This window comes from Poromitra crassiceps (assembly GCF_964638095.1).
Source record: "Poromitra crassiceps genome assembly, chromosome: 3".
NCBI classification, from domain to species: domain Eukaryota; kingdom Metazoa; phylum Chordata; class Actinopteri; order Beryciformes; family Melamphaidae; genus Poromitra; species Poromitra crassiceps.
In genome coordinates, this window is record NC_139625.1 from 49,071,901 (window position 1) to 49,086,045 (window position 14,145).

Genomic DNA, 14,145 nt, shown 5'->3' on the forward strand with positions numbered 1-14,145 from the left:
AACCTACTACACAGGCACGGAGCATTCCTCCTGGCGCATGATTGTATAGGCTACTTTTTTTACTTTCACTGTCCTTGCTGCATGAGGTGATTTCCCCTGTAATGTTTTATGAAACATTCACACTGTTCCGCCTTGCTGCTCCGACGCTTTCAGGTGGAGGCGGGTTGTCCGCCAATACGGCGATGTGACAACCTTTGGTGCCGGGACAAAAGGCGTACAAGAATTACCCACCAACGCGCGTTCATGCCTTTCACATCAGAGCCGCGAATCCTAATTTCCGTGCATTTTTCAGCTTTCAAGGCCGGTGTGAAAGACCCTATTATGTGACATTACAGTTTGGATCTCACCTGCAAATAGGTGTCACCCAAGAGAACAAAACTGAAATCTTAGAGATTATCACAAAACCATCTTCGGTAATATTAAATTGTGTGTGGTATTATTATTATTATTTCAGCCGACCCTATTTGAATTCTAAGTTTGGGAACCACTGGATTAGATGATACTCACTAAGATCCTAAGAGGAAACAGCAGAGAAAACTCAGTGTAGCTGATAATGTGTATGGATAATCTAGTTTAGGGATGGGTCATGATTTTCAAAAAAATCTAACCGTTTAAGCGACTATAGTCTTGTCTTATATTTCCCTTGTTTTTTACCGGTGTCTCTATGGGGCCTAATCGGTAGCTGGTGTTACAGGTATAGCTCTCTTTAAAAGCATAGCATTGTGGAGAATGACTGTGGAATTCTTGGAAGTGAAGTGTTGTGTAGTGGGGACTTGGGGTCGGTACCGAGGACCGGTTCAAATTGGTACTGGTTCCTGATTGGTCAGTACCGGAGTATCAATAAGCGTCTCGATGAACGGTATTGCTATCAGTATTTTTATTTATTTTTTACCATCTCCTAATCAGGAAGCAATTGTTGCTTAACTGCATGTTCACACTCCTGTCCCATGCTACAGTACGCTTGCGACAGGAAAAAGCAGACCCTAAAATATAATACGACTAAATACTTTAAAATATCACTAGTAGATTTGGAAGAAAACCAGCACCGGATTAGCGTCTTACCCGAGAGAGATGCCTGCAGCCGGCTGGGAGGCTCAGTTTTCTCTTGTCATAGGACTGAGGTGATCCTCAGCGATATTCGAAGAATGGACGAATAGTTCCCAGTGAATATGCTTGAAATGCACATCCCTAAAGCTGAAGTTACATTACAAGATGATTCCCCCGATTTTGCACAGGATTTCCAGTTGGGCACAGTCTTTTTCTACACTAGTCTGCAGTTGTTGTGCCAGTCGGCACCAAAATCTGTTAGTGTATGATGGGGTACAGATTAGGGATGTTCATCAATTATCGAAAATCGACAATTGATCTTTAAGGATTGGAATCGAATCGATCCTGTGGCATTTGGATCTATTTTTTAATTATTAAAAAAAAAAAAAAAAAAAAAAATTGGACTAGGTTTGGGTGGAATTCGTTCCTCCTCGCCCCACTCCATTGCACAGCCGACTAACGTGAGGTGGAGCTTCATATAGTCTCTAGTTTTCTGGCTGGGCACGGGCCTTTGTGCCAACAAAACTGTTTTAAACATGGGAAATTCACACCGGCATGCGCCGGGGACAGCAGTGTTGGAGAGGAGACATATTGAAATAAAGAGTTCATTGAGGAGAACACGTTGTCTTTCGTATTTTCTGCCATAGGCATTCATTTTGTAAAAAAAAAATTGAAAATTGAAAATTGTCTAAGTATTAATATGATCGATAATCGATAATTGATCGTTAATTTTCACCGATTATCGATTTTGGAAAATTTTCAAAATGAACATCCCTAGTACAGATTAAAATCGCCAAGTGCATACTGCCTCCTGACGCCAGTCAGATTATATCAAACATGTTTGAATTTTCAAGCCGACTCTGGACACAGTCACGCAGGACCCGCAATTAGCCAAGTGCCAATGGCGACTAGATTTTACATTTGGCGAGTGATGCTCAGGGGTCTACCCGCCACGTGGCGAGCCCCAAAATAGTGATCATGTAAAATTAAAACTGTGTGTTTTGGTGCACAGCTGGCTAACAAGAGGTGTAGCTTTGTGAGACCGTCTCTAGTTTTCTGTCTGGGCGGGGTCCTTCGGGCCAACACTGTCAGGGAACTGACACCGGCATGCGCCGTGAGCACAAACAAACGTACCCAGCAGCCAGGGAGCACACAGACGGTGAGCTGCGGTCTGCGGACCTGAAAGAGGCCATGTGTAAATATGAAACTTCGTAAACTTCTTTCCTAATTTTCAATCCAGTGTGAGTAACATTAGGCGGCGTTCACACACAACAGGCTCATTTGAGCTGCCAGCGTCTTTCTGCAATGCATTCATCTATCAAAGGACGCGCTAAGCGCACTCCTCTTTTAAGGAATGCACCTGGCACTTAAACGCTGGTGGCATCTAGTTGTTTTGGCGGAGCGCTCTAGGCATTTTAAGCTGAAAAAAAGTTGAACATTTGACGACTTATTTGAGGGTATGTAATTCGCTAACCTGTTGCTCTTTGAACAAGGTGGGGCGTTTGGCCAAGCTGGACGTGTCGGCTCCATTCGCCTGCACACATTTAGACATCGTTTACGGATGGGCTAAGTTGTGTCCGTGCGTGAGCTTCCCTTGTCAGCAACGTAACGTATGCAAAAATAATTCCATAATTCGATCGCTGTGCATGTACAGTCCAAGACAAGACCGCGTGTGGTCAGACTCAGAGCAGCCATGTTTGTTGTGCTGAGCTCGCTAGCTACAGCACTGAGTGAGAGAGGAGGGGGGAACGCCCACGGCTGGGAGTCAGAGCACTCGGCACTGCCAGCCAATATCATCGCCAGCTGCACACACACACACTAACTACCCCGCGGCGCTGTCACATACATGTAACGTTACTTTTTTTTAAGCACGCAAATTATTTTAAACTCAGCGTAAATGAACATCATGAAAATATTTATTAAACAAATTTCCATGACTTTTCCAAAACTTTTGAGGATTCAATTTTTTTCCAAAACCTTTCCATGACCTGGAAATTGATTTTAAATTTCCATGATTTTCCAGGTTTTTCCATGACCGTACGAACCCTAAGCCTACAACTACATGTTTGTTTGTTCCTCCGGTTGGCTTTAGTGTGTTGCCTACTGTCTGTCACAGCACTGTTGTTGTGATATTCGAGCCACTACTCAGTGGGATCGCCACAGCCGAGAACGCGCACAACGTTACCGGATTTCTTCCTTTTTTGTGACCCCCCAGAAAGTAGAAGCTTCGATTATGATCGATTTTATCTCCCTGAAGCGTCGACGCTCTAAATATGGTATTCTGGACAGCCCTAGATATATGTATGTGACAAAAATGCAATTTATTATTTTGGCCGGTAAAAAAATATGCTTGGTGAGTGGATTTTTTCCATCTACCCGCCACTTGGCTTGTGAGTCAAAAAGTTAATTTTCGGGCCATGCAGTCGCGTAGTGTAAACTCATCAACAACTCCCATGCATATGGATCCTGTCAATATCCAATTTTTTCATTGGATATTGAGGTAAAAGCAGTCAAACAGCAAGTCATTCTTCATACAATACATATTTCTGATACCAAGGCACATGTGAATAATACAGGGACGGGTGGAAGACTTAGGGGCACTTTACACGAGGATTGTTTCCTATGGAAACGGGGAATTATTTTATCGTTAGTGCCTCCCGTTACGAAGGCGACGGCAAATTCGCGCTTAGGAAACGACACATTTTGAAACCACCCTCTAGAGTGGAATTGTTTGATACGCTTCCCGCTTCCCGCTCCATGTAATCGCTTTGGAACAGCACATTTCAGAAACTCTGACGTGCCTGCACACGCGACACACGCGATTACGACATAGCCGTGCGCGAGTTGACAACCAAATAAAACGTCAGTATGAATGAAGTTTGGCAACATTCAGAATTAAGCTACACTGCGGCCAACTTCAGTTACATGTTCAGAACTTTACTGCTGTGAGGAGCCGATGGCTGTAGTTACAAAGCACATCGACAGTGTTTTCTCACTGCCAGTAGCAGCAGTTTGACAGATCACCGTCAGCGCTCCCGGTCCTCGCTGCTCGTTAAAGATTTCCAATAGGCGTTATTCTGATAAACTGGTCACATATATGTTACATTCTCACCCGACAAATATTAAAACTTTAACAGTTTGGGGGTTTTTTTTTGCTTGAAAAAAGCTTTTTGGCAAATCTAAATGACTGCGGAAAGTGTATTCTACTTCCGCGTTTAAAGCGAAATTACGTCATGCAGTAAGCGTCCTTGTATGGGCAAAGAATAAGGTGATCACACTGCCACCTAGCGACCTGGCATGTACATTACGGCGTTTTAAAAATTCAACAGCGCTCATGTAAACAGGGAGAAGGTGTGAAGGAAAAGGTGTGAAGGAAACCCTATTGTGTCGTTTCTTTCAGAAACTGTCCTCGTGTAAAGGGCCCCTTAATTACAACATCAACATCAAAGACAACACGCCAAAAACTGTTTGCTCACAGTTGTCAAGTCAGTCAGAAGAAAATGGAAACTTCCCGTTACAACTTTCAAAATAAAAGTAGCATTGCAATGTGTTTTTTTGTGTGTGTGTGATCTGAAATACTCCAAGTACCAAAGAGAAATTAAAGAAAACATTTTCAGAGAAACCTGTTTTAAAATAACATAATGTTGTGCCTTCAACAAGTACATTTTAAACCGTAGTGAGTAATGCAGTAATAAATTAGTGCTTTTATGTTTAAAGTAAAATCGTCTAGCTTCCCGTATGGTTAGTAGCCACTAGGGCTGTCACTTTTTCCCAAAATAAAGTTCGAACGAACTTTAATTGCCCGAAATTCGTTTGAATATATTCGGAAAAAAATTCAAAAAAAAATTCAGTCCAGGCCACCGGGCATCAGCCCGACGTGTTAGCTTGGACGCTCACAGTCACAACACTGCCTCACAAACTTGGCTGCATCCAACTCGAGACAACTTTTCAGACCCTGGAGACAATCTTCTCAGAAGAGACTAACGCGACAAATCTGGAGACTTTTTCTGACATGGGATTAACATTACCAGCAAGCAGCAGTTGGTTAATTTTGGTTCATAAAAAAAAAAAAAAAAAAAAAAATCGAACAGTCAATTTACATATCAAACACGAACCCCTCCCCCACATTCAAAGTTGCATTCGAATTTCGAATGAAAAGTGACAGCCCTAGTAGCCACGAGAGCTCATTGTTTTCACGTGAGCTTGCTGTGTTCAGTTGGGCTCAGTTGCTGTGACAAGTCCTGTAGTGTATGGTCCCTCGTCTGAGGCAGTCGTGTAGTGTATGACTCCCAGTTTTTCAGTTGTCATAAAAATCTTCAAGAACCAGTCGGGTACTGTATACTCCCCACTCTTTTCATAATCTGTGAACATTTTCAAAGTTGTCTAGTGTATCATAGGCTTATGGATCTGTTGTTCTCTCACCGTTGGAAGCTCGGTCGGAGTCGTACATGCCAGACGTTCTCCTGGTTCTCCTCCTTGGTGTGTCTGGTGAGAGGAGAACAGACATCAACAACACATGCCAGACAGGAGTGAAGGAACCACACGGTGCTTGACAGAAGTTTCTCAGAGTTGGAGAAGCCTACTCCTCTGTTGCCCCATGTTTCTTGCGGTGTTCCCCAGGGATCAATGTTAAGCCCCTCATTATTCTCTGAGTAATTTCGCTCTATTATTCATTAAAATAGTATCAGTTTTCATTTTCATCCACTCCTTACCGTCTCCATTGGCCATGCTGGACGGCTCCGTCCTGCCGCTCCTGTTCCCCGACCGGCCCTCGGTGCTGGGGGTGTTAGAGATGCTGCGTCCGCCCGGGCCGGTGGGCGTGGTCCTGACCTGAGGACGACCCCGCTGCATGCCGCCTGGCTTCCATGCCTTCTCCTCCTCACCCTCCTCTTTGGTTAGCTGAGGAGAGATCTGCTGAGGAGAGAGGGCACAGTCAGACTATGGTCAACAGATGAAAAACTATTCTCTTCTAAACAGAGAAAGACAGAGCCACTGCTAGCTGCTGTTGCATTGGTCAGACAGCCAAGAGGAAGTGACATCAAAGGACAGTCCAGCGTGCGAAACCTTTCTCAGCATCATCATTCCTCGCTGGGTTCACCGGTTTACAGTTTGATCCAGTTACATGAACCAGCCAACAGAATTTTTTTAACAGATTCTCTGTTAACATCCCACCTTGATTTTCTTCCACAGCTTGAGTTTCTTCTTGCCTTTCTCCACGGGCCAGATGATACGGTCGGCCTTCACCCACTCATCGTACCTGCAGACCCACAACCAGCTCAATCAGGACAGACACTATATCCAGGACAAAACTCATCTGCAAAATGCTACATAACCCCTTCACAGACAAAACAGGAAATATTGAAAAATTTCAATAAAAGAACAAAAGTAATCAATAATTTCCTAAGGGCACGTGTCAGTTTTTCCAAATCTTATTTAGAGGGTTCCTGCAATTTTCAATAAAGAATCCTATAATTTTAACAGAATTTGATTTGTTTTGAAGATGTCTGGGGTTCAATATGATCTAGGGGCAGATAGACATCTTGGCCCTGCTAACTAGGTCATATCACTGTATAAATACTTTTATTCACAGCCACAAATATCAGAATGTGTGAGATGATTGGCAGGGTTCCTATATGCTTTCCATATTTTTCCAGGCCGACCTTATGTTCTTGAATGGAGGTGACTTTGGTGCAGGGTATTTGATATAATGCATACCGACAGCAGCTGAGTCATAAGAGCATCCCTTGGAACATTATTCTGATCATCAACACAAACTGTGGACTCAAAGCGGTTCAAAACATCAAAGCTAGAATGATGGGTGTATCGGACCTGAACCACATTTTCCAGGCATTTTTTTATAATTCCCAAACTATTCAAGAACTGGAAATTACCAAATTAATTTTTAATACTTTTCCAGACCTGCGTGGGAACCCTCTGTTGAAGGAAGATCAGTCACAGACGCACACCACGCATACCTGATGTTCCAGCCGTAGTAGTGCACCAGGTAGAGCTGCACTCCGTCGTCTGTGTCTGTGTTCTTGATGCTGGCTTCGTAGATCTTCTGGGTCTTTCCTCTGCCATACTTCACCCTCACCTTCGTCCCCATCAGCGGGTGTGTGTCCTCATCCTCACTGCTCACACACACACACACACACACACACACACACACACACACACACACACACACACACACACACACACACACACACACAGCACAGGTCAGATCCAGTCTCAGTGCTCCTGTGCAGCTCCTCTCCTCACCAGTCTTCTCTCTTCTCCTCCTTTCCTCCCCTCCTCACCTGTCTCCTCTCCTCCTCTCCAGGTCTTCGTCCTCTTCGTCCTCTTCGTCGTTGTCGTCCTCCTCCTCCTCGGAGCCCTTCTCTGAGTCGTCCAGTCTGCGCTGGCTCCGCCTCCTGGCCTCCCGCAGGTCCTCCCCGCTGGTCTCCCCCCCTCCCCCTCTCTTCTCCAGTCTGGACGACTCTATCTCCGGCTTCCCCTGACTCCCCATACACCTCCTCCCCTGAGAGAGAGACAGAACGAAGGAGAGAGACAGTAATATAAGGAGACAAAAAGATAGATGACAGAAAGAGAGATAGGACAGAGATAGAGAGAATGATAGAAAGACAAGAAGAGAGACAGAAAGATGGAGACAGAACAAGCAGAGTTAGTATGGAGCAGTGAAATCCTGTTCGTCTCAGTGAGAAAGAAAAGCCCAGCCTGCACTGAGCTCACTCTTGTCTGCATCACTCTGACATCACTCTGACATCAATTACCATGGTTCCAGTCCAGACTGTAATAAATCACACCAGGTTGTGAAGTAAGCAGTGCAGCTTTAGTACACTAGATACCGTCTGTTGAGGCTAAGCAAGGAGACTGATTTTATTTCAGGCGTGTGTGTGTGTGTGTGTTTCAGGAGCTTTGAGGCACTCTCCCCCATTAGCCTATTTCACATCCCACCCAAATCAGCCAGTTCGTGTCTAAAAGGCAGGAAGTGAAACAGGTGCAAGCAAGACATTGATTAGAGCCCCGGGACTGGAAAACCTAAATGGGTCCAGTCCCGGGGCTCTAATCAATGTCTTGCTTGCACCTGTTTCACTTCCAGCCTTTTATAGCCCATTTCCACCGCTGGTATTAGCGTGGCCCCGCCCGACTCGCTTTTTTGTCTCCACCAGTCAAAAACCTGGACAGCCCGGGTTGAGTCATGCTAGTTTTCGTCCCTGCTTTGTCTGGGTTCCAGGGCTGTGGACACGGTACCATAAGGTGACGTGAAAACACTGCAGGCGACTGATTGGTCAGGCAGAATCGTGTCTACTGACTGTGCCTGGATACTGTCTGTCAATGCTGGATACCAGTTTAGTGGGACTTATCTTCTCTTCTGTTATTTCCATCAGTCTTTTGTGTTGCTGCCTTTGGCTCTGGTGAAATAAAATCCATCTCCTTGCTCAGCCTTAACATGACGGTGGTTTTCAATTGTTTTGAGAGAGAAAAGGTCCGCTGCTCGGGAAGCTCTTGTAGTTGCGTGTTACGTCGGCTCCGCTAGGCCGGATGCAGGGGTTTAGCGAACCGCGGCCTTTCCTGGTGAGTGGCCGCCGGGGTGGGGGCTTCCCTTCTCCCCGTAGCGTAACCCCCGTCCCCCGGGTAGCGCATGCATGGAAATAACAAATTGATATCCATTCTTCTGGCCGATGGTCTCATTTGCCCATGTAAGTTCCGTGTATGGATTTAATTTTAACCTTATACGTTATAGCTTACTTGGGCTATGGGAGGGCAGATATGTGGTCGCTATGACCCCATATCATGACTGCAGGGGCACCAGGAGGAATGCTCTGTGCCTACACAATAGAGTAAGGTTAGGTTAGGCTTTATGCTCAAACGATGTTGACATTAGTAGGTAAAATTAACGGCTCTAATAATACGCTTCAGAGGACGTATCTTAGGCGTGCATAGCTGTCTGTGGCGAGTTGGTCTGAGGATATTCCCTCTGGAAACCAGCTCCAGAACTGCAATCTGTCTAGCTAGCCAGTTGTGCGTTCCCTTACAAAAACTACTAACGTTATAGTAGTCATGTGCATTTATAGCCTATACTATTCCCCCGATGAACGTTATGCAGACTGCAGCTGTTTGATATGCGGGCGTCGTCCGCATAAGAGAAGAGAAGGGCATCCATCTTCTCATCTTACTATCAGGAATATGGCAAATAGGCCAATCTCCCAAAATGTTGCATCCTTTAAAAAGCTGAAGCAGCAGCGGAGTTCAGCAGACAGGAAGTAGCTGGCTCGCACCACGCACACATGATGCATGGCGAAGTCATCATGACCCGCCCTGCCTCTCATTGGCTAGACTTTTGTTAGTTGGATTGGTCAGGTTATCGCTAATCTCGCAGTAGCCATGGAGGGTCTGACCACATGAGAATTAGACTTACAACACACAACACGCTTGGTTACTGCACATACACAATTGAATTCACAGGCGTCAACGCTCTTTTGTGTAGTTTTAACTGACAAATCGTACCAGTACCAGTATCGTACTTTGATGGCAAAATGCGTGCCCGCTACGAGAAATGCATGCAGGTTGGCAGGTCTGCATTTTATAGATCAAACGACTAATTGATTAGTCGAGAAAATAAACGTCAGATTAATCGACAATGAAAATAATGGTTAGTTGCCACTCTAGTCTGAAGCGTCAGACTCACCCGGGGGGAGGAGTGTCTCTCCTTCACCTCCTCCTCTTCTCTCTCGCTCTCTGACTGTGCCTCCTCCCTCGGCTCGTCAGCAGGCTCCGCCTTCAATGCTGTGGAGTCTTTGAGCTCCGCACTCTCCATCTTCTGATCGGCCGGTGCGTCAATCGGAGGGCGGGGGTTGTTGTGGTGGACGGTTCTGAAGGTGATGGAGGCCGAGCGGCAGTACTCCTCAAACCCGTACAGGTACCTAACACACACACACAGACACAGTTTAGACTCACAGTAACTACATCACTGCTTAATGCAGTGTTTCTCAAATTCAAACTGTGTTTGGGGCGCAGTGGCATTACAGGTGGGGCACAGAAATACAGCACGGAACCAATGTTTTTGACCATTTTAACAGCGGAGGAATAAACAAACCGCGCTTGCGTAGTGACTTCACGTTCATTCATTTCAGACACAGAGTGGAGTGGAACAGGCAATGTAGGCTACACCACACCAGATGCGTTAACGGCTGCATTGCGGATCTGGTAAAACAGCTAGATTGACTCTCGCCCATGATTGATGGGCAATACAATTACGCACCTGTTCTATTATAGTCGGATCCCGCATAGTTTGACAGATTACATGAGTGTAGGTCTGTTCGCAGCCGTACTGCATCTGTTCTGGAGGTGGTGTAGTGTGTAGTCAGAATGAAGAGACATTTGACAGGGGCAAAAAGAAAAGCAGGCGATGCTTCCGAGACAAACAAGAAGACAGAGTCAGGTGACGGTAATCAACCAAAACAACACAAGGCAAGAATTAAATATGACGACGCCTATCTTACTCAGATTCACAATGAATGTGGTAGGAGATGAGGAGAGACCAGTCTGTGTTTTATGTCTGAAAACTGGCAGTGGCCAGTATGAAACCCAACAAATTAAAAAGACACTTGGAGAAATTGAAGCAACTAATAGTGAATAAGGCTTAGTCCTCTCACAAATGGTCTTGCTCATTTTTCTTGACAAATATTTGTTGTTCTTTGCACAGATAGAACTTTATTGATATCGTCTGATATGTCTGCCACGATATGATATCGATTGAATTCAGGGGTCTGCGATCGATACAATATAATTTAACACCATCAGCACAAGTTACAAAATGTAACACCTCTCAAATGGTTAGGACCTAAATTTCCCCTAAAATTGATTTATCAACGTTTAATACTTTTCAAGACACCATGATACACTGAATTATGTCTGGACCAATTGATGTACACTTACGTCACTCCAGGTTCCTCTCGTGCTGGGAGAGTACCTACCCTGAAGCAGGAGCTAAAAAAAGTTCCTCAAAACAGCGTTCTAAGAACTATGACCATTCCCAGACAGTTCCTGTAGTGCGAACACAATAAAAAGGGGGGAATTCCTCAAACTGTTCTCTTTTTTTTTACAATTCATTTTTTGTATTGAATTTTCTGTCAAGTGCGACAACAACTCAAATAAAACAAAACAAAAACAAAAAAAGAAAAAACAGGCAGGAAACCCGACAGACATTAGCCGCTTTCACACATAGATCGCGCAATATTGCAGTTCAGGAGGGCCTCAAAGCCGGCAGCCTCGCCACAGAAATTGCTTTCACACAGAGCCAAGCAGCACCGCCACATTCCCGTCCTGGGGTGTGCTTTCAGGTGACACCCACCCCTCCCGGATTGAAAGGCGAGCAGAGGCATTTCCCCCCAGCTCCTCTAGTAGCCCAAATTAATATTTTCATAGGTTAGTGTAGCCTAGGCTACTGTATGATGAACAAATTAATTCAACAACCAAACATCGCCGATGTATGCCAGCCAACGTGCAGCTGCGGTCGTTAAGAACATCAAAGTGATAAAACACGAAAGTGTTCTCCACATGCAGCATGGTAACAAGGCTTTCAATATTCATCTGATCGACTTTCTGGATCACAGATGCACCATCATGTATTAGGTACAAGGCTAATTCTTATATTTTGGTTCCAGTTTTTTGTAAAGCAAATTATTCCCATGAAGTAGCCTAATTAGCGTCCGTTCTGAAAGACGACGCCCGCATATCAAACAGTTGCAGTCTGCATAACGTTCGTCGGGGGAATAGTATACTACTTTTCCTTCTTTTCCCCTACTTTTCCTTCTCTATATCAGATCTCTTGCCTATGTGATCTCTTCTCATGGCTTTTCTTATCACTGCTATGCTGACGACACCCAGCTTTTCCTTTCCTTTCCCCCCTCAGACACTCAAATCGAGGCTCGCATCTCTGCATGCCTCAAAGACATTGGCGACTGGATGTCTGCCCACCACCTCAAGCTCAACCTTGGTAAGACAGAGCTACTCTTCCTCCCAGGAAAAGACTGCCCTCTCGTAGATCTCTCCATCTCCATTGACAACACCACTGTACTTCCCTCCCAAACAGCTAAGAACCTTGGGGTGATCCTTGACAACCAGCTGTCCTGCTCAGCCAACATAGCTGCTACAGCACGCTCCTGTAGGTTCTCTCTCTACAACATCCGCAAAATCCGTCCCTTTCTCACAAGAGAAGCGACTCAACTCCTGGTCCAGTCTCTTGTCTCCTCCCGCCTGGACTACTGCAACGTGCTCCTGGCCGGCCTACCTGCCACCGACATCCGACCGCTTCAGCTCATTCAGAACGCTGCAGCCCGTCTCGTATTCAACCAACCCAAATTCTCTCACGTCACTCCCCTCTTCCAGAAGCTCCACTGGCTTCCCATCTCGGCCCGCATCAAATTCAAGACACTGGTACTGGCCTACCGGGCAGTACACCAGTCAGCTCCCCTGTACCTGCAATCTATGGTCAGGTTCCAAACCTCTCAGCGCTCCCTTCGCTCCTCCACCAGTGCAGGTCGCCTCGCCCCTCCTTCGCTACGGGGGCTCAAAAGTCGCTCATCCCGATCTCGACTCTTCTCGTCCCTGGCACCTCAATGGTGGAACGAGCTTCCACCTTCGGTCAGGACGGCTGAATCACTGCCGATCTTTCGGAAAAGACTAAAGACGCACCTTTTCAGGCTCCATCTGGGCCCTTCTTGATCTAACTTCGTTCTCTCTCTTTCACCCAAAAAAAAAAAAAAAAAAAAAAAACTAACCTTAACTTGTACCACTAACCTAAACTTGTACCACTGTTCCTTCAGAAGTTGTAGTTATCACAGACTGTGCTCCATAGTAGATTGCACTATTGCTGACAAAAATGTGTTATTGTGAGTCGCTTTGGATAAAAGCGTCTGCCAAATGACGTAATGTAATGTAATGTAATGTAGTATAGGCTATAAATGCACATGACTACTATAACGTTAGTAGTTTTTGTAAGGGAACGCACAACTGGCTAGCTAGACAGATTGCCGTTCTGGAGCTGGTTTCAGCTATGCACGCCTAAGATATGTCCTCTGAAGCGTATTATTATAGCCGTTAATTTTACCTACTAATGTCAACATCGTTTGAGCATAAAGCCTAACCTAACTCTATTGTGTAGGCACGGAGCATTCCTCCTGGCGCCCCTGCAGTCATGATTATATAGGCTACTTTTTTTTTACTTTCACTTATGCCTTTCTTGCTGCATGAGGTGGTTTCCCCTGTATTTTTCTTTTATTAATGAGCTGACCATTCTTAATGAGCTGACCATTTGCACCGTTCCGTGTCACCGCTCCTACGCTTTCAGGTGGAGGCGGGTTGGAGGGTAATCCGGCGCTGTGACTAGGTCCACTGGCGGAACGAAAGGCGTAACACAATCATCCACCATCACTCTTTCACAACTTTCACATCGGAGGCGCGGATCACATTTTCCATGTATTTTACCGCTTTCAAGGCCGGTGTGAAAGCGGCTCCTGACACACGAAAGGCAGTTATCTGGATACAAAAATAGGACAATGGGCAATATTAGGATATGAAAACCCCTGCAGACACACCACTCCAAACCATCAGCCTCCCCCCAATGTTAGGTTGTTCCCTCTAGACATATATCCACTAAAACGGTCCCACAGTTCATTGATTAACCATGTCATTCTCCAAGTTCAATCTTCCAAGCATTTTTTCATAATACACTTTCCATCAATTTACTCAGCTGCGGCACCATAGTTTTGTCCACAAGGAGAGAACCTTGGTGACCTCAGCAGTTCACATTCTAACCATTCACCCATATACACTATGTGCTAGAGTCTATTGGCAGTGGCAGGAGCTTTTAATTCCTCTATAATGCTAAAACCTGCAAATTAACTGTTTAACCAACATCGGTCAGAGACGTTCACCCCTAACGCCTATATAAAGACAAAGGCCCAGTCTCATTTGGTATGTAAAGCCGCTTTTCCACCGCATAGTACTGGCTCAACTCAACTAAAATTTGGGTAGTACCGCTTGGTTTTGCACTGCATAGCAATTAGAGATGCGCCAATTGCAAAATTCTGG

The 14,145-nt window shown here is 45.3% G+C and overlaps 1 protein-coding gene across 1 annotated transcript in view; it reads right to left on the reverse strand.

Annotated features, from left to right (window-relative positions):
- The window catches only part of arid4a (AT-rich interactive domain 4A), a 101,786-nt gene that overhangs the window by 41,146 nt on the left and 46,495 nt on the right, over window positions 1-14,145 (reverse strand). Inside the window, exons 15-20 of the mRNA XM_083633762.1 lie at window positions 9,740-9,974; window positions 7,347-7,567; window positions 7,023-7,178; window positions 6,220-6,304; window positions 5,760-5,958; window positions 5,470-5,532 (exon numbers count right to left, since the gene is read on the reverse strand). Coding sequence (XP_083489888.1) covers window positions 5,470-5,532; window positions 5,760-5,958; window positions 6,220-6,304; window positions 7,023-7,178; window positions 7,347-7,567; window positions 9,740-9,974 — 959 coding nt within the window. The remainder of the gene's footprint in view (window positions 1-5,469; window positions 5,533-5,759; window positions 5,959-6,219; window positions 6,305-7,022; window positions 7,179-7,346; window positions 7,568-9,739; window positions 9,975-14,145) is intronic.